Source organism: Gadus macrocephalus, chromosome 1 (assembly GCF_031168955.1).
Source record: "Gadus macrocephalus chromosome 1, ASM3116895v1".
Classification (NCBI taxonomy): Eukaryota; Metazoa; Chordata; class Actinopteri; order Gadiformes; family Gadidae; genus Gadus; species Gadus macrocephalus.
The window spans coordinates 12,385,458-12,406,508 of record NC_082382.1 but is presented as its reverse complement, the minus strand read 5'-3'; the positions used below and the strand labels follow the sequence as shown (position 1 = coordinate 12,406,508).

The window sequence follows — 21,051 nt, the reverse complement described above, 5'->3', positions numbered from 1 at the left end:
ATCAGAAGCATGGCGGGCTTTGTGATGGATACGGCAGGACCACCGATAGGAGGAAACCCACTGGGTCAATGCACACATACAGCATCTGACGAGCTCCTCTATAGGTGGGCCTCTCACCAATCTACACAAGGACGACAACAACAGCTAATTATGCCAAAATCAGGGGTCATCATCGGGGATGAATGGCTGATTGACAACATGTCGTGTGGCGCTGGTTGGCTCTTGTGTTTGAGCCAGGCAGGGATGTGCTTGTTGCTATGGTTGTTCACCACACTCGACATGCTCTCCTTTTGGAGTTGTGTCCTCAGAGTCCTCCTCTCTCCCTCCACTCATGGCCATTACAGCGCTGAAACATCTGCTCTCTGAAACGCCGCTTTCTCTTTTTTTTCTTCTTCTTTATGCTCCATCGCAAGCGACTGACCTGACAGAGTAGGAGCCTCGGAACGAGAGTGCTAGAGCACTTCTTCACGACCTGCCTTCCTCTCTCCATCGCCCTGTTTTTAGATATGGTTCTCTCGCTGCCTTTTAAATAGGAAGTGCATGCAAACCCCTCTCTCTCTCTCTCTCTCTCTCTCTCTCTCTCCCTCTCTCCCTCTCTTTCTCTTTCTCTCTTCTCTCTTCTTTCTCTTTCTCTCTCTCTTCCCTCTCTCTCTCTCTCTTCCTCTTGCTTTTGCTCTCTCTCTAAGAGAGAGTACACGATTGTACACGTTACAATGCTTTCTTAAATCCTCCATTAGTTGGGCTTGGCGAGCTTTAAATGTTTTAGCGGCTGACAAATAAAATAAATACAATCCAACAGGGTCACTTCAGAGGTTTGGTTTAGCTGCACTGACTTCTAATGCGCAAAATGTGCTCCATCTTTGATTCCCAATTATTTTATGATCTTGATATTCAATCACCAATCACACAGTGCTGAGACAATGTAAATTCCGGTCCAGTCAGACAGAAGGGAGAAAATTGTGTGTATTCCTGAGCTGTGAGAGGATGCAAGGTGTGAATTCTACACTGAGGCTGCTTCAGTTTGCCTGGGCAGATGGTTGGGGATTCTCATTCCTAGTGTTGGTTCACTGGGTTTGTTTTGGTGTCTTCTCTGTTTGGTTGCGACACAGCTGCTAGTCCAGAAAGCTCTCTTTGAAGAGTATCTTTAGGGCCACTATACCAATTCGATACTCCCAGAATTGACTTTAGGGCATAAGTATGTCGACTAACTATGATGGGGCAAGTCAGATTAGGGTAATACTTTAGTATTATGGGTATATTCATAGTAAAACGGATATTGGGTAATTGATCCTCGAAGACACACACACACCTGCAAAACTCACTTTTCTTTTTTTTAAGAAATGTTTAGATAGATAAAAATGTATGAAAGAATGCGTAGATTTTTCGACAGCTAATTTGTTATGCAAAATATATTGCATAACGACGACCCCACAGCGAGTTGCCATCTGGTCGCAGGCAGGCTCTTGTGTTTTGATTTCAACTGTCCAATGAAGGAAGTGGTTTGTGTACAGGGCATGGGTGTGTCGGGTCACTACGCAAACACATACGACCGCTTTTAGAGAAGTGAGAGCAGTGAACAACGAAATAATTACTGCCGGGCGTGTTAGTCATTGGCAACGAATACATGGATAATGCAGCACCTCACTTAGCTCTTAAGGACTGCTAATGCTATATTTATTCTGTTACTCTCCACTGAGCTGGACTTTGTAACATATATCGGAGCGGTCAGTTGTCTTTACGCCAAACGTGATGTAACTTTGTCTGTGTTCAGTGATTGGTTGTTGCAGATTCTTAGCCTTTAGTTTCCTGGTGAAGCCTCTGTACTCTGGACCTCACCAGAGAGAGAGAGAGAGAGAGAGAGAGAGAGCAAGAATGGTGGACAAGATATGGAGGAAGAGTTGGCATTTTATAGAAAATAGAAAGTCTTTTCGGATTAGGCAGTTTTCTGCTAGTGCGGCAGAAAGTAAGAGTGAGTGAGTAGAATCTTGATCTTTTTAACGGGTGTTTTTTGTGTGTGTCTGTTAAAGGAAGTTGGCCCAATATATCATAAGGAAGTAAATATTAACGCTTATTTTTCAAAATGTCCTTGAAACCATATTGTGTCGACTCTCTGTCCAGTGAGTTTGCCTTCTGTGTACCATTGGCTCTGCAGGTCTACTATACACTCTTAAATTCACTCTGTAGTGGTAACTTCACCATTGTACATTTTGTATAGTTTTTCACTATGCCTGGGCAAGAAGCTTCAATGGCTGAACCCTCCAAATCGCAGTCTAAATATCTCTGCTCAATGAACTCTGACATTATATCTACCACCTTGCCAAGTGTTTGCCATATTTAAACCATTCTCCTCCCTCCCCCTCCTCCCTCCCCCTCCTCCCTCCCTCTCCTCCCTCCCTCTCCTCCTCCTCCTCCTTCGACTACTTCTCCTCCTCCCTCTCCTCCTCCTCCTCCTCCTCCTCCCTCTCCTCCTCCCTCTCCTCCTCCTCCTCCTCCTCCTCCCTCTCCTCCTCCTCCCTCCCTCCCTCCCTCCCTCCCTCCCTCCCTCCCTCCCTCCCTCTCCTCCTCCTCCTCCCTCTCCTCCTCCTCCTCCCTCTCTTCCTCCTCCTCCCTCTCCTCCTCCCTCTCCTTGGTCCTATTCTTCTTCTCCTCCTCCAGCGTGGAAGGGGATGGACGGCCTGGCGAGAGCGGCCCTTCCCTGGACGGCGGAGCCGGCTACGGCCGTGGACCAGTGACTCACGGCTCGGCCATCAGCCCCGACCGCTTCGACGGCCCGCTCTACAGCCACGGGGTCCAACCGGGCCCCCAGAGGCCCCGCCGGCCCAAGCTCCAGCACTCGCAGTCCATCCTCCGCAAGCAGGCCGAGGAGGAGGCCATCAAACGCTCCCGCTCGCTCTCCGAGAGCTATGAGCTCTCGGCCGACCTCCAGGACAAGCAGGTAGCTTAGCATAACCGAGTTATTTCTTTCTAGGATATTTTTCTAGCCCCAATGGTTCAAAACGTCAATTAGTATTATTATAGATGAGCCGACATCTGATCCAAGGATTCCGTACAGCTTCCATACATAACTCGAGATGGGGATGTGCTTTGATCATTTCGTTGTATAGGCGACTGTACAATGACAATAAAGGCTATCTTATCTTATAATAAGTGCTCGTCAACCATTCTTTGGCGTCTGTAAGAACGTCCGGGTCATGAAGTGCTACTGTTAGCGATTACAACCAGCGCAAACCTTAAACCCATGACGGTGAACGGTTGGTGGTTTGTGTGCTGAAGCAGTCGCTGTGTCGTCCCTCTCCTCCCAGGTGGAGATGCTGGAGCGTAAATACGGCGGCCGCTTCATAACCCGCCATGCGGCGCGCACCATCCAGACGGCCTTCCGCCAGTACCAGATGAACAAGAACTTCGAACGCCTCCGGAGCTCCATGTCGGAGAACCGCATGTCCCGACGCATCGTCCTGTCCAACATGAGGATGCAGCTCTCCTTCGAAGGCCCCGAGAAGGTGCACAGCTCGTACTTTGAGGGCCGGCAGGTGTCCTTGACGGAGGACGGTAGCCCCCTGGGGCCGTCGGACTGCGGCGACATGGAGGCCCACCAGCAGGCCAACATGGCGGCCCACCCCGCCCCGCAGGGGGACCTGAGCGACGCCATCACGGAGCTGGAGGACGCCTTCTCCCGGCAGGTCAAGTCCCTGGCCGAGTCCATCGACGACGCGCTCAACTGCCGCAGCCTGCAGGGCGACGAGGGGCCCGACCCGGACGCCATGGGCTGCGGCGAGATGGCGCGGGAGGCGCCCTACCAGAGGAAGTCGCACCGCCGCGGGCCCTCCCCCGGGCGCCTGCACGACGAGATGATGGCGTCGTACAGCGACGTCACGCTGTACATCGACGAGGAGGACATGGCCCCCGCCATGGCCCGCTCCCGCTCGGGCGAGCCGCCCTCCAGCACGGAGTCGGACGTCCGGCTGCGCTCGGTCAACTCCTCCTCCCAGGAGTACTGGCCCGTGGACCCCAGGGACGAGGGCCGGGACACAGACACCAGCTGCCGCAGCACCCCGTCCCTGGAGTGCCAGGAGCAGCGGCTGCGCATGGACCACCTCCCGCTGCTCACCATCCAGCCGCCCAGCGACAGCTCGGCGGAGCACAGCGACCGCTCGGACCGCAGCTCGGTCAAGCGGCCCCCCGTGTACGACCCCCACAGCCACATCGTCACGTCCTCCCAGGCCAGCCCCAAGCACATCTCCCACGGGCCCCCGCCGCCGCGCACCTCGTCCCGGGAGGAGGACGCGCCCCTGCGGCACCGCCACCGCCAGCTGGAGGGCCACCTGGCCATCAACGGCTCGGCCAATCGGCAGAGCAAGTCGGAGTCGGACTTCTCCGACGGGGACAACGACAGCATCAACAGCACGTCCAACTCCAACGACACCATCAACTGCAGCTCCGAGTCGTCGTCCCGGGACAGCCTGCGGGAGCAGACGCTCAGCAAGCAGACGTACCACAAGGAGACGCGCAACAGCTGGGACTCGCCCGTGTTCAGCAACGACGTGATCCGCAAGAGGCACTACCGCATCGGACTGAACCTGTTCAACAAGTAGGTGCTGCAAGTAGGAGGCGGGTGTTCACCGCTAATTGCGGGCGGTTTGAGTTCCACTGATGTGTAGGGCTGTTGAGAGAATGGGCCGTTCAGAGAGCTTACCTAACGTTTAACTCACTCAAGTGTTGCAGAGTGAACTGTGTGTAGTACTACACCCAGGAATACTCCAATACAAGAATATATAGTTGTTTGAAATCCTGGCCGTGACACTGACATTTATTCTGGGTCTCATTATGTCCGCCCTTCGACTTTTTTCTCGACAACCGTTCATCCAATTTACTTCAGACTTGACAGCTGTATGGCTGGGGTCCCCAGGAAGTGCCGTGTCTAGTGTGAAGTTGTTAAGATGAGCGGTGCACCTAAGGCCAAGCCATCGGCCCGTTTTAAACAGGAACTCACACACTTCCAGACAAAGCAAATCAATATCGTGTCTTAGTGTTTCTTTCTTTACAATACAATTTTTGCTCCTGACAAATGCAATATGAAATGTCTCCCGTCAAACTTTATTCCTGCAGCAAGGAATTAAAGAACGTTTGTGCATATAATGGATGAACACAGCTTTATCTGTGCTGTGTGTTTAATGTAATGGTTCCAACCTAAAATATTCAGTGGTTCCTCTTTCTTATATTTTTAGGAAGCCAGAGAAGGGAATACAGTACCTGACTGAGAGAGGGTTTGTTCCTGACACCCCTGTGGGCGTGGCCCACTTCCTGCTGCAGAGGAAAGGCCTCAGCAGGCAGATGATTGGTGAATTCCTTGGCAACAGACAGAAGCAGTTCAACAGAGATGTCTTGGAGTAAGCATTGTTTGTTTCTCTTTTTCAGCCGTGCATTGCATTCATCCGTCATCCCATTAGAACGAAGAGTTTGTTTTAGCAAGTCATTACCCCATTCTGTGCATTTATCTGATCAAATCTGTTTTTGGTATTCATGTAATAATATGAAATTATACGTAATGAGAGTCAATTACATTTAAGGAATGCAATGTCAAACATGGGTTGCAAGAAATGACGTATTCCTAAACAAACACTTGCTTTGATTCTGCTCGTGATATGGAGGACTGGTGCTAGTGTGACTAGAGATCCTGTGGCCCCCACCGCTTCCATAAACAGACTTCACTTAAGACCTAATCTTCACTCATCTTGGTATTGAATTAAATATGATTCACCTTGTCTGCAAGACACCATACAATGGCAGCCCTGGGAGCAGAGAAGCTGGGCCTTTGTCTATGTATTACTGTGACAGTTTGGCCACTTTTTTTTATCTTTCTCCCCTCCAATTTTAAATTTTCCTTATGCTCTCTGATTCATCTTCATGTGCGTGTGTGTGTGTGTTCCAGCTGTGTGGTTGACGAGATGGACTTCCAGAGCATGGAGCTGGACGAGGCTCTCAGGAAGTTCCAGAACCACATCCGTGTGCAGGGCGAGGCCCAGAAGGTGGAGCGCCTTATCGAAGCCTACAGGTTAGTGGGCAGATAACAGCGGAGCATTCAAACACAACCCAGAGGCCGAAACAACCAATGAGAAGACACCACAACCAGAGGCCTCCCCAGGTCGAAATATCCAGTATAAATATACAATGACCATCCCTGGAGGATGACAGTCAGGTGACCCAGATGTTTGAGCCATCTGTGTAGGAAAAAAGAAACATGGGTTATATGACCTTGAAACCTGACAATCATGCCTCTGTCAATGCCTCTTACATATGCCTAGAACCCTTGTGAAACATTGTTCCTGAAACAGTTTTTGCTGTTCCTCGTATTTTGCAAACAAAATAAAGAGGAACTACCTACGTTAACTTGATCACAGTTTGTACGTCCTGCTATGGCCCTAGCTAAAGCTGATGACTGTAGCACCAGGATGTTTTATTAATGGCTCAGTAGGAGCCGGGGCGAGCGTTACCCTTGCATGAGTAAATGGTGCTGTCCCTCACGGAACCTCGAAAAGCCTCCACGCGGCAGATACAACCTCCGCCTCTGAGTGAAGAATGCTTTGGCACTTATTCTGTGTTATTTTCTTAGTTTAGGAAGCACTCATCAACAAAATATGTTGTTTGTGGCTTTATCGACGTGATGCTGACATTACGGTCTGTCCCCCAGCCAGCGGTACTGCATCTGCAACCCCACGGTGGTGCGTCAGTTCAGGAACCCAGACACCATCTTCATCCTGGCCTTCGCCATCATCCTCCTCAACACGGACATGTACAGCCCCAACGTCAAGCCCGAGAGGAAGATGAAGATGGAGGACTTCATCAAGAACCTGCGAGGTAACCAAGGCTACTGTTTATGCAGTGTAATATCGTGATAGAGTATGCAGCATGCATTCTATCTTGGAGAAAGAGGGAGAGAGAGATTTTAACCCGAAGGTTAACATCAATCAAGGTTGCTCCTCCTAGCAGAGTGTCGAGGTGTCCCTGAGCAAGACCCCTAACCCTAACTGCTCCCGATGAGCTGGCTGTCGCCTTGCGTGGTTGGCTCCGCTGTCGGTGTGTGAATGAACTGTTGTTCATGCACACAGAGAGATGTATGTGTATTCTATTCGTTCTGAGGGTGCTTGTGCGCTAACCTGTGTGCGTGTGCTCTGCCCCAGGGGTGGACGACGGCGAGGACATCCCCAGGGAGACCCTGGTGGGGATCTATGAGAGGATCCGCAAGCGGGAGCTGAAGACCAACGAGGACCACGTCTCCCAGGTGCAGAAGGTGGAGAAGCTCATCGTCGGCAAGAAACCGGTACGTTTACCTCTGTCTTTATGTAATAAACAATGACCATATGCTAGTGTGATATACTGCGCGATATGCTGCGTGACAACGTAAATTGGCCTGTTCCTCGCCGTATTTCTGAGGGTAGATAGAGGAGACATTGAGAGTACAAAGACTAAAAACATATCCAGATGGAGAGAGAGCAGTAGGTGAGGGACAAAGGAAGAATGTACACTATGAAAACCATAATGTTATAACATCTCTGACGTTCCCTCCGTTTCAACTGGGTCCTACAAGGCTGTTATTCATTCCCTTACGGCAGTGGTAACACAATTAAAGTACATTCTAAAGAGATGTATTCAAAAAACCTTTTAAAAACGCATTGATCTTGTGGCCCAGCTAAAGCACCACAAGTGTAGAGAAAAAGCAACCGACAATAAGGGCTTTCTTCAGTAATCAGGCCCTGCGGTGGGGGATCGCAGTGGGCTTGGGTTTACGGGAAGATTTGTCTTCACATTAACGTCATTAAAACGTGGCAGACCCCCCTGGCAGGATCATGTAGGCAACACGCGTTCTTAGACCAGCCTTTCGGGCATTATAGATATCTGAAGTTGAATCTTCATTTCCTGTTCTGGGCTCTGCACCCTGGTCAGGAAGTTACCTCATGGGGCTGTGAAACCCATTCTATATCTGTGCCTCTATGTCATCTCTTTCTCTCTCTCTTTCTCTGTTGTTAGATCGGGTCCCTCCACCACGGCCTTGGATGCGTAAGTTATACTCTGTAAATGGATTCACTGTCAGCCATCATTTGTCTTTGGTTCTACGTTGCTGCCTGTAATGCTGCTTGTCCTGGGTGTTTAAATCCACCTTATTTAAGGCTCTGTACCGTAAGGACTACCTGTACTTTTGCCTTCTAAAGGGCTAAATACAGCATATATCTTACAGGAGACTGTAAGGCAACTGGGGGACAGCTTCAATAGTTACGAAAGAGAGGCAGCGGTTGTTTACAGATGCCGTACAAAGCAGGGGTTATTCATCACTGCCAGGCCCATAAACCACCACACACGTAGCGGCTGGACAAACAACATAGACAAGATGTTGGACTGCATTTTTAGTCCTTAAATCCCAGTGGATCCCTGTGTGTATTGTTATATTCTGCATTACTTGCGTATTGCTCAATGACGTGGGGATCGGTACCAGTTGGCTGCGTGTCACATTGAGTTTGGAAATCCTTTAATCTGATCCTAAAACCCACGACTTTTCAAAAGGAAAACAGCTAAACCTCTTCCAATCTCGCTGTACTTATTATAACCATAGTGTAAAAACACAAAGGACACGCACATGTGAATCCAATCGATGGGCGGCCTCTGGGCCTGCTCTAGCTTGTGGAAAAAGGGATCTGTTCTTCTGTTTCCTTTCCAGGTGCTAACAGGGATTGGCACCCTGTTCTCTGGGTAACACTCTTTGGAGGCGGTCATTTCGGTGAGGTAATTTGTCCTTCTTCAAACCCCCATCCGTAGGTGCTGTCGCTGCCCCACCGCAGGCTGGTGTGCTACTGCCGTTTGTTTGAGGTGCCGGACCCCAACAAGGTGCAGAAGCTGGGCCTCCACCAGCGGGAGATCTTCCTGTTCAACGACCTCCTCGTGGTACAGTACCCTTCCCGTCGGCGGGCGTGCTTAATGAAATGCTAGTGGGTCGGGTGACTGGCTATTTACCGGGGTCAAACATCTGTAGGCCTACTTGAGGAAAATACTGCTTATCTCCTCCTTGATGCCCTGTATCTGGTAAACTGCTGTGCTTTGGCTGAATGAATTACGGGTAACTAAATAGTATTCTTAGTTGGGTATGGATCGATCTCTGTTCTAATTCAACCCTATTCGTGTGTGTGTGTGTGTGTGTGTGTGTGTGTGTGTGTGTGTGTGCGTGTGCGTGCGTGTGTGTGTGTGTGTGTGTGTGTGTGATATCAGGTCACCAAGATTTTCCAGAAAAAGAAGAACTCTGTTACGTACAGCTTCAGGCAGTCCTTCTCGCTCTATGGGATGCAAGTCATGCTGTTTGAGAATCAGTGTAAGTAGCACACACGGCGCCTAATGCCTTCTCCCGTTGGTTAACGTCCTATATGCGTTTGCCACAGCCATAGGAAGGGCATCTGTCGCACTGCAGCGTGACGATCGCTCTCCTCAGTTCACACAGACGCTGCCCGTGCTGCTTTTACTGCTCTCTGATCAACGGCATGTCAAGTCATCGCCTATCTCTCTTTCCTCTCCCTCTCCCTCTCCCTCTCCCTCTCCCTCTCTGCCGTTGTCACTGCAGATTATCCCAACGGCATCAGACTGACGTCGGCCGTGCCCGGCGCGGACATCAAAGTCCTCATCAACTTCAACGCCCCCAACCCCCAGGACCGCAAGAAGTTCACCGACGACTTGCGCGAGTCGATTGCCGAAGTCCAGGAAATGGAGAAATACAGAATTGAGTGTGAGCAGAGAACGCTTTTCTACCTCCCCCCTCTCCAGGTTCCCGCGGTTCCCTTCAAACCGTGTAAAGTAGAAACAGGGGCCGGGCAGCCGTTACACCGGCCCCTGTTCACTGGAAGAATGTTTAAAGAGCTTATAGTAATGAACACCAGTCCTTGTGGAGCAGGACTCAAAACAGAAGGGACAGCACATGGGGAAATATGTTGGGTTCACAGATATAGATTTACCCCCTTGGTCAACAGTACATAGAGCAGCCTCTGTCCTCACTAACAGTACACAGAGCGGTCCTCACTAACCGTACACAGAGCGGTCCTCACTAACCGTACACAGAGCGGTCCTCACTAACCGTACACAGAGCGGTCCTCACTAACCGTACACAGAGCGGTCCTCACTAACAGTACACAGAGCGGTCCTCACTAACCGTACACAGAGCGGTCCTCACTAACAGTACACAGAGCGGTCCTCACTAACCGTACACAGAGCGGTCCTCACTAACAGTACACAGAGCGGTCCTCACTAACAGTACACAGAGCGGTCCTCACTAACAGTACACAGAGCGGTCCTCACTAACAGTACACAGAGCGGTCCTCACTAACAGTACACAGAGCGGTCCTCACTAACAGTACACAGAGGGGCCTCTGTCCTCACTAACAGTACACAGAGGGGCCTCTGTCCTCACTAACAGTACACAGAGGGGCCTCTGTCCTCACTAACAGTACACAGAGGGGCCTCTGTCCTCATTAACAGTACACAGAGCGGGCCTCACTAACAGTACACAGAGGGGCCTCTGTCCTCACCAACAGTACACAGAGCGGTCCTCACTAACAGTACACAGAGCGGTCCTCACTAACAGTACACAGAGCAGGCCTCACTAACAGTACACAGAGCGGTCCTCACTAACAGTACACAGAGCGGTCCTCACTAACAGTACACAGAGCGGTCCTCATTAACAGTACACAGAGGGGCCTCTGTCCTCACCAACACTACACAGAGCGGTCCTCACTAACAGTACACAGAGCGGTCCTCACTAACAGTACACAGAGCGGTCCTCACTAACAGTACACAGAGCGGTCCTCACTAACAGTACACAGAGCGGTCCTCACTAACAGTACACAGAGGGGCCTCTGTCCTCACTAACAGTACACAGAGCGGTCCTCACTAACAGTACACAGAGGGGCCTCTGTCCTCACTAACAGTACACAGAGGGGCCTCTGTCCTCACTAAAGGTACACAGCCTCGGTCCTCACTAACGGTACACAGAGGGGCCTCGGTCCTCACTAACAGTACACAGAGGGGCCTCTGTCCTCACTAACAGTACACAGAGGGGCCTCTGTCCTCACTAACAGTACACAGAGGGGCCTCTGTCCTCACTGACAGTACACAGAGGGGCCTCTGTCCTCACTAACGGTACACAGAGGGGCCTCTGTCCTCACTAACGGTACACAGAGGGGCCTCGGTCCTCACTAACGGTACACAGCCTCTGTCCTCACTAACGGTACACAGAGGGGCCTCGGTCCTCACTAACAGTACACAGAGGGGCCTCTGTCCTCATTAACAGTACACAGAGGGGCCTCTGTCCTCACTAACAGTACACAGAGGGGCCTCGGTCCTCACTAACAGTACACAGAGGGGCCTCTGTCCTCACTAAAGGTACACAGCCTCGGTCCTCACTAACGGTACACAGAGGGGCCTCGGTCCTCACTAACAGTACACAGAGGGGCCTCTGTCCTCACTAACAGTACACAGAGCGGTCCCCCTAACAGTACACAGAGGGGCCTCTGTCCTCACTAACAGTACACAGAGCGGTCCTCACTAACAGTACACAGAGGGGCCTCTGTCCTCACTAACAGTACACAGAGGGGCCTCGGTCCTCACTAACAGTACACAGAGGGGCCTCGGTCCTCACTAACAGTACACAGAGGGGCCTCTGTCCTCACTAACAGTACACAGAGGGGCCTCTGTCCTCACTAACAGTACACAGAGGGGCCTCGGTCCTCACTAACAGTACACAGAGGGGCCTCGGTCCTCACTAACAGTACACAGAGGGGCCTCTGTCCTCACTAACAGTACACAGAGGGGCCTCTGTCCTCACTAACGGTACACAGAGGGGCCTCTGTCCTCACTAACAGTACACAGAGGGGCCTCTGTCCTCACTAACAGTACACAGAGGGGCCTCTGTCCTCACTAACGGTACACAGAGGGGCCTCTGTCCTCACTAACGGTACACAGAGGGGCCTCGGTCCTCACTAACAGTACACAGAGGGGCCTCTGTCCTCACTAAAGGTACACAGCCTCGGTCCTCACTAACGGTACACAGCCTCGGTCCTCACTCTCCTCATCCTTCGCCACAGCGGAGCTGGAGAAGCAGAAGGGCGTGGTGCGGCCCAGCATGTCCCAGAGCTCCGGGCTGAAGAAGGAGGCGGGGAACGGCAACATGAACCGCGGGAGTCTGGACGACACCTACGCCATGGGGGAGGGGCTGAAGAGGAGCGCCCTCAGCAGCTCCCTGCGAGACCTCTCCGACGCAGGTACCCATTACCCCTCGCTCGCCTCGCTCTCGCTCCTTAATCCAGGCCGGTTCATGCTCTCCATTGCTCCACAAGCAGAGGGGATGGGGGCGGGACTCTGCAGGAGTGGGGGGGGGGGGGGGACACAATCCTCTACATAATGCGATTGGTTGGTTGGGTTGACTTTTTGAAGGATAGCAATGAGAAGAATTGCGTGTTCAGCACAGGTTGCTTGATTTATTTTTATTCAAAAACTTTTATTTTGAAGGCGTGCTGCACAAACAGTTTTTGCTACGGTTGATTTAAGTGAGCTTCTTTTTTTTTTTAAGTGAGCACAAAAGGCCCGAATGAAGGTGATTTAATGCAAGATAATTAGCATTCGCAATGTCTGGAAGTCATCCATCCATTACCTTTTGAACTGCTTCAGTTGTATTCATTTATCTTGTCACACTTACGTTACAGATTACAAGTTTTATTTTCTTCCTAATTGATTCCATGACGAGTCTTTCCTTTCAGACATACACCAACCCCCCATCCACCATCTATTTCAGATTTGTTTTCTTTTTTTTATTAATATAACTCATATTCCAGTCTGAATCATCAACCATTCAAATGTATTTACCATTTCAAATCGAAACAATCTTTCCATTTATTTGCATGTATATATATTGAATTTATCTATGTGCAAATATAGATGTATATTTGCAAATACATATGTATCAATGTTCCAAGTGGCCTGGCCCAACATCTTTGCTCCGAGCCAATATATGAATCCCTCTTTCTTGAAACCATTCCACTTCATCTGGATAATGACTACGCTATGTGTGATAATATAATGAAATCCAGTCTGGAGGAGGATGTGTGTGTGTGTGTGTGTGTGTGTGGGGGGGGGGGGGGGGGGGGGGGGGGTGGTGAGGGTCCAGTCTCACTGTTGGTGGGTGATCAGCCCTTCTGCTCGGTCCAAGCGATCATATCCTGACCCCTGAGCGGGAGTCAGCTCAATCAGGGGACGCATTAATTAGCACTCATTAAAGTGATGGACAACAGAAATCCTTTATCTTCTTCTAATTAGGTTATCAAAGCAAGGGTGGCTCATTTATTTCAGAAACATTTGTTGTCATATTTTTTAAATTCTCTTTCATCCTAACAGCAGTCAATAAATCAAACTGTCTTTATCTTCGACTCCTTTTTGTATCTGTGGCTTTCGCAGGCCTTTTAATAAGCGCGTCCAAACATTTCATTCGGCCTGAATGACATGTTTGTACGGCCCATCTTTCTGTCTACATACCTGGCTCCCTGTGCAAACTGATTGCGCATAACCGGAGTCATCCACAAGTCTTGGCAGACCTTTTGCTAAAGCAAGCAAGCTAGTCACGTGTTTTGGGGGAGTGGCTCGGAGGGGTGCCTGAAGGGAGGGATGGGATTTTTCATTCATTTGGATACGCTTAAAATCTAGCTTACTACGGCTGGTTTCCCCAAATTGCTTTAAAGGTTCATTTTCGGTCCTTTGGTTTCCTCCTATTCCTTCAAGCATATTTGATGGGTGGAGTCTATTGTCCCTCTTTACTACTTAGTCAATCAGGTGATTGCAATTACCATACGCTCACATGGCCAAGCCGGGCCAATCACATTACTGCATCAGTGCAGCTGAATGAGGCTACGGTGTTTCGGACTTTGAAGAAGTGCAAACTACAAGCAAAAAACGGCGAGGAGGAGACGGGGATTCAGACCACACCGTTACAATTCTCTTCATGACCGACTTTATAAGCTGACTTTGAGATGTATATTAACCTACTATTTCACATTATCTTGGCAAGATATTCGGCAGGGGTGTAATGGATCCATCCCTTTGTGGATTGCTGTGGTTATTTTTCATTTTTAGCTCCTGTTGTCCCTTTAATCTTTTCCTGTCCATAAGTGTACCTAAAGATCCCTTTAACGCAGGAAGCCGCATGCTAATGAAACTCTTTCTTGTGTACAATGTTTTCTCTTTCTTTGGTTCTTCTCACCATTCTCCATCCCATGCGTTCTTCGCCATTATGTTAGTACACATCAGGGACTCTCCTGGTTATGTGTGATAAGTGGTCAAGTGTCATTGGCTTAGTGTGCGTGTGTTTGTCTGTGTCTGTGTTTGTGTGTGTAACAAAGGCAAACATGCTCCGTTTGTCCTACTCAGCCCCCTGTATTTTGCCTGTACATCCCATGTGCAACATTCATTGTATTGCTTTTGATGTGTTCTCTCCTTCTCCTGTGACCGTCACTCAGACGCTAGGTGTCAAAGCCCCTCCGTCCGGTGCTCCATGCTGAAGTACATCTCTTTTAGCGGAAGCACATTTGGAAACTGGGGGGAAAAAATGTAGAAACGTTTCCTAGAACTCAACTCCATCAGTTGCCTATTCATTCATCTGATTTGGATCTGGAGTTGAAGCAAGGAAATGACGGATTAACAACGTGGGGTAGTTTATACAAACACCGGTCCAGAGTTAATTGGATCGTGAGCAAATAACGAAATTCCAAAAATACCCCCGAAGCTGACACAGAAAATATAGCCATTACAGCCATAACTATCGCCTCCTCTGCCCCCAGAACCCCCCCCCCCCCCCTTCAAGTTACCCCCCCCCTCCCCTTCAAGTTACCCCCGCCTCCCCTCACAGTCACAAGCCCCACTCAATTGGCCCCTTCACCCCCCCCCTCCTTCACCCCCCCCCCCCCCCCCCCCCCCCAGCCCTGTAGGGGGGCCTGCGGGCCCTCCCCAGCCTAGCCCGGCCCTGTGTAGTCTGGTCCAGGAGTGCTGTCCGTCTCTAATCTGTGGTATTGCATGTCCCGGGCAGGCAAGCGGGGGCGCCGCGGCAGTGCAGGATCACTAGACAGCAATATGGAAGTAAGTTGGAAGCGGCTGGTCTCCAAGCTACCTCTGTCATGTGATGATGTGCACCGTCCACCATTTCCCATTTTATTATTTTTCACTTTATTTTGGTCTTGCAACCCTCCTCCTCCTCCTCCTCCTCCTCCTCCTCCTTCTCTCCTGTTGTTATGTTTTGCTGTCGTAGTTCATCTGGTTTGAGAACATCCTCTCGGTTTGTTTGTCTATCCGCTCCTCATTTCCTGGGATGCGTTCCACTGACAACAGCCCACCTGCCTGCCTGGGCTAGTAGTGTGCATGCATGGGTTGCCTGCCTCTGAACCCCCCCCCTCCAAACCGCCCTCCCCCACCCCCACCCCAACACTGTCTGGTCACGCATCCCTGTGGACGTCATGCTACGAGGCTTTCTGTTTTGTAACTTGAAACAAGCATGAGTCTACTAACGGACCACGCCCTGTCCTCCTCCCCCCTTGTCTCCGTCTGTCCCCCCCCCCCCCCATGTCCGCTGTCTCTTCACCAGGTTGTCCTTCAGTCAGTCGGTCAGTCAGTCTGCGCTTTTGGCTGGGTTGCTCCTCCTGGTCTCTGTTTTGGTCTTTGGGTCTTTAAGGATACACGTGTACGAGTCTTGACTTGGTTGTTGTTATCAACAGCGAGAGGTTCGATAAGAAAGGAAGCACGTCCGTGTGTTCTGCTCTGTAATCCTTCGTACCCCTCTTTAGAAAGGGGGTCTCTATTTCAGGAAGGACGCTAGGACTTTTGGTTCTGTTTTTAATCCAGTTCTGCACTAAATGGGTTTCATGTGCACTTCAGACGTGGATTTCATTCCGTTATCTCCTCATTCATTACACTTGTCTCACCGGGTCCATGTTGTCGGGGTTCAAGTCTGCAAATTTCATTTTCTAAAGGCATATGGTCTCCATCAAGGCGCACATAAAAGAAAATACAGTGTGCTCTTGAAAGGACTCAGCGACGCCCACTGCAAAGTAATGACATTTCATGCACTGGGGGTTAGGAGCGGGATCCTTAGATCTGGGTGAGAGAGCACGTGGGTCGGTCGGTCTCTCTTAGACTCTCCTCCGTCTCTAGATGAATGCTTTACCTGATGCGGATGAAGGCTTTGGCCGTCACACATCCTCTCTGCATGTAGAATCTACTCCTTCTTTTGGTTTTGTTTTTTGCCAAAGCTGCATGTGTGATTTTTCTTTTGGTTTTTCTTTTGCCAGGTTTTTGATAGTGTTGTTCCACCTATAAATAACCAAATGTTCCTGCTCGTGCATTTGACTTTGAATGTAGGCCAATTGTGTATTTTGTGTCCCTATTACAGTTTTAAATGTCCTTTTTTTCTTCCTGAAGCACAGTGGGATAAATGCTAATATCTTGGCAGTGGTGTCATTATGGGCAGAAGTCCTTTATGAACACAGGCATACCTCACCATCAAGTGTTTGTGGAAACATGCATAATATTACTTTCCCCCCACGTCATGAGAAGAACATTTTTGGTTTGTCATTCGCATGCATTATAACATTTTATTATGATTCATGTGTTTATCCCAAACATGCAGGTTAAGCAAATAAACGCTGTTCTCGTATGAGCTTGTCTAGTTAGCCGCGAAGCTAAGTCGACGCTGCGCAGCCAGGTCCACCGCGCTAACACCCGGTCCCTTCTCCTCCCGCAGGGGTCCATCATTAGCAGCCCCCACACGTGCCACCGGGCCCCCGCGCTGCACGACGGCGCGGCCCCCCGGGGGGACCAGGCCTCCCACCACCACCACCACCACCACCACCACCAACACCAACATCAACCACAGCACCACCCCACCCAGCAGCCCTCCCAGCCCAACATGGCGCCCGCCTCCATCCTGGGCTCGCTGTTTGGCAGCAAGCGGGGGAAGCCGCCCTGCGCGCCGCAGGGCCACGCCCCCCTGCCCCCCACCGGCCAGCCCCCCACCGGCCAGCCCACCCTCATCTCCCACAAGCTGCACCCGGCCAACCTGCACCACACGGCCCAGCAGCCCCCGCCCGGGCCGGGCCACCACGCCCAGTACTGCCCCACCCTCCAGCAGCAGCAGCAGCTGCAGAACCCCCCGCCCTACCACCACCACCACCACTACCACCCCCCGCCCCACGCCCAGCTCCCCCCCGCGGAGGCCGCCGCCTACCCCCACCCCCACCCCCACGCGCACCCCCAGCACAGCCATCACGGCGGCCAGAATTCCCACCACGCCTCGCACGGCCCGCCGGACAGACACGCGGCCCACCACCACGGCCAGCCGCCGGGCTCCATGCCCGGCGGACCCAAAGCCAAACACAGCGGCATCAGCACAGTGGTGTGACCAGGAGGCGGGCGAGGGAACCACGAGGGGCGGCGTGACCGCTGAGACCGGGTGGACGGAGGAGACAATGCTAACACCAAAGGGAACTGACAGCATTCATTTACGGCCTGTCCACTGTGCTTCACCTGCTGCTGTGATGGTGACGGATCACGGGCAGCCCCCGATATATAAATATATACATCTCCACTCTTCTCAGCAGGATGCAGCTTGGAATCGGGCTCTTGGTGTTCTGTCAGTAGGGGGCCTGGATACGGGCCTCGCCGGGCTCTCTCTGGGTTTCAGGGGGGTGTTTCTTGCAGGAAGAGGCCACCCACCCATTCACCTCCTGCAAAAATAACAACAGCAAACAGTAAGCTGGCGGTGATGGCTGAGGCGAAGCTCCTCCACACTGCTCCATGCATCCAATAAGCCTGTGTCTTCCCTTCACCCACTGAGGAGGAAAGGCAGAGGGACCTCAGTCTGTCACCGCGATGGAGTCCTATATTGTACACACTGTTATTTCCGAAACCTTTTTTAAAAACAACGCTCTTATCTCCCCATCATCATCATCATCATCTTCATCATCATCCTCTCCATTATTATCATCGTCATCATCATTTTCGAAAGCTATTCGCCACCGCCTTCCCTGCCCAACCGCGCGTAGCCGACCAACCTTACTATAACCATTTCACAACCTAGCCCGGGTCAGCAGACCGGGGCTCACATCTGCGTAGACGGACTCGGCCGTAGTAGTTCTAGTGCTGTATTTACTGTAGATGACAGCTATACGTATTGTCTCTTAGCTCATAAATAAATGTGCCAATTACTTATGCATAATCTATTTAGTCAATAACTTCATGTACAGTATATTGTGCTCTAAGTAATTTGTAAGATTATACTTACAATTATCAATTAAAAATACATTTTATCAGTGATATACTGACTCTGTAACAACGAGATGTAAACATCAGAAGAGATGGAACTCCCAAATCAGCCCGGCTAACAATCTAATTTGGACTTGTTTTCTTTCCTTTTCTTTGGTTGTTTTTCCTCACATTCAATACAAAGCGCTTCGGGATTGGCAGCTGTAGCACACTGGCCTCCAAACACCAGGCTGGTCTGTAGGAAACCATCTCTCGGGCTGCTCAGAGTAGCCCTGACTACGCACTGCCTTTTGTAGATATGGATGATGCCATAGGGTCCCTTGATTCTCAGCTAACCACTCTCCACTGTGTTTTTGAGATAAAGAGGTGATTTAAAAGGCCTTGCCGGTGTCTTCTGTATACCGAGACACGAGCCACTTTACCTACAGACCCATCTATATATATATATATATATATATATATATATATATATATATATATATATAGATATATATCTGTATGGATCAAACATGTTCCTGAGACGATTGCCTTTAACATATGCGGCAACAAAGAAGCAGCTCTCTTCGCTCTTCAAATCAAAAGAGTAAATCACCTTTTTCAATCTCGTTTTGCCTTCTGTTCTTTGTTTACAGACCGGTGATGGAATACTCTGTTTTGTTTCATATTTTTTGAACACATGTGCAATATCTTATTTTGTACATTCAGAACACGCACGGCATACCCTCCTGTTTGTGCGTTTCTTCATGTTGTGTCATAATTTATTTATTTAGTTTGGACCCCCCCCCCTCCCCCCAGTAAAAAAAAAAAAGTGTCTGTGCGACTGTCCTCATAGTTGTGGAGAGAGACAGCCTTGGAGTTCAGTGGAATGTCTAAATAACGTAGGTGACTTTTGCATGTAATGTTTATTGTTGTTCAGCTATCCTCTGCACATCGTATTACGAATCAGTGTTACCATAGCGAGTTTAAGTGCAATCATGTTCAGAAAAATGCAGACTTGGATTGAACGTGGAAGTGTGTCCCATTGGTCCAGGATGAGATTCAGGTGAAAAGAATATATATATATCTTTTGCTTTCAGTTTTTTTTTTTTTGGTTCATTTTAGAATATATAAATACTTGCAGAGTTCACAGTGGAAAGAAGAATGTGTGTATATATTTTATTAAAGGAACATCCTTCTCTTTGGGGCTGAACAGAAATATTTTGCTGGATAAGCACACGTGAAAGAACACTTTCATTTTTTTCAGGAAATGCAGTTGTAACTGACTGCAGCAATGCAAATGAACAAAGGAACATGGTCTATGTAAATAAATAATAACTTTCTAAATTCTACAAATAAAAAAGTGTCTATTCAAAGTGTGTACATTAGTGACAGCTGTTTGTTCCAATATTCAGGTTGTAAATGTATTTTAACTTTCACAAAGAAACTCATTACCATAAGTCAAGCTTAAAAAGGCGGTCACACATTTTACTTTTTGTTACTCATGTGATCCTCATGTTATTATAATAGAGATGGAGACCGCTAGGAGAGAGTTAGCATATCTTGTATGGGACAGTAATGGTCAGTTGAATGTGTGTCTATTAATTTTATATTATTACTAAAAACTGAAATCATAGTATAATTGGATGATGTTTTTTTATGTTTCTGTTATAGAGGTTTTTTTTATGTTTAGAAAGTCCATAGTCACTTCGTGTTAAGACGATACCCCAATAATGCACTGCATGGATCTGATGCATAAAGTGTCCTATTCACTGTGAGCTGACAGGAAATATAGAATTCAGCCTGTAAACTTTGACCTCTTCCCTTTTTTTTTGGTTTATATTCATTTGATCGACTTCCTGGCCGTGTCCTGTTTTCACTCGCCCATGTTGGCTGATATTTACTGGAGTTCAGCACTTCAGCCTGCATTTCATCTACACAGCCATTGTATTGAAAAATGAAAGAAAATAATAACCATGCACTTAAGTTGGACTGCTGAAGGTGTCCATCTTGTAAATATGACACTTTGTGCAAAAAGGATGCATTTATTGGAAGGTGGAGGTTTGCTAACATGTTAAGTTGTCAAGGGACCAAGTGGGTGCAAAATAAAAACCGAAACACAATGTACATAATGTGTAAAGGATCATCCGTGTGCTCCGATATCGGCAGTGATGACACCTCAGTGTAGTGTTGAGAATCACAAACATATCCTTTGTCTCCGCCTCCCAACAAGGGTGTTCCTAGAACGTACGCTTTAGATCGATCCCAAATACAGACTGTTAGTAGGGCAATCTCCACCTATTTTGGTTTTCCCCAAACGTACATAGGATCCTCAGAACACACGCGTGCACACACGCGCATACACACATACGAGCTCCTGTTCACACACACGCTACAAGCTATTCTGTCAGGAGACTTTATTTTTAAAGGGAAAGATGAAAGTGGCCTCATTTCTGTGTGAATTATGTTTGTACAGTGAATAGTGAGTCGGTATGACCCCAGTTATTGTAAAACTTCAACTGTGACAATGTTAAGAACGCAAAATAAACAAATATATGACTTATGGTATGTATGTGTTTTTTGTTTTTTTTTAAGTGGTTCTTTAGCAGTTCCATTTGTGGTCTGCCGCTAGAATGAAAAGACTAAAATTATGTTTACGTGTTATGTTTTAGTTTGGATTTTCGTACACAAAAAGGATAAAAGCTACCCGATTTATCAATTACAATGAAGGACTGCGACTACTGTAGT

General features: G+C 49.1%; 1 protein-coding gene across 9 annotated transcripts in view; it reads left to right on the top strand.

Annotated features, from left to right (window-relative positions):
• The window catches only part of LOC132449284 (IQ motif and SEC7 domain-containing protein 1-like), an 84,495-nt gene extending 63,624 nt beyond the window's left edge, over positions 1–20,871 (top strand). For 7 of the 9 annotated variants that reach the window (XM_060041028.1, XM_060040969.1, XM_060041400.1 and 4 more), the window contains 13 exons: positions 2,656–2,935; positions 3,303–4,588; positions 5,226–5,387; positions 5,930–6,052; positions 6,689–6,855; positions 7,179–7,318; positions 8,026–8,055; positions 8,809–8,934; positions 9,256–9,355; positions 9,602–9,763; positions 12,114–12,290; positions 15,101–15,150; positions 16,808–20,871. In XM_060041028.1, the coding sequence (XP_059897011.1) occupies positions 2,656–2,935; positions 3,303–4,588; positions 5,226–5,387; positions 5,930–6,052; positions 6,689–6,855; positions 7,179–7,318; positions 8,026–8,055; positions 8,809–8,934; positions 9,256–9,355; positions 9,602–9,763; positions 12,114–12,290; positions 15,101–15,150; positions 16,808–17,464 (3,460 nt within the window). In that variant the 3' untranslated portion in view covers positions 17,465–20,871. Of the gene's footprint in view, positions 1–1,460; positions 1,974–2,655; positions 2,936–3,302; positions 4,589–5,225; positions 5,388–5,929; positions 6,053–6,688; positions 6,856–7,178; positions 7,319–8,025; positions 8,056–8,808; positions 8,935–9,255; positions 9,356–9,601; positions 9,764–12,113; positions 12,291–15,100; positions 15,151–16,807 lie in introns of those variants that run through there. The other 2 variants (XM_060041101.1, XM_060041476.1) reach the window with 2 other exon arrangements.
• Positions 20,872–21,051: the final 180 nt, after the last annotated feature.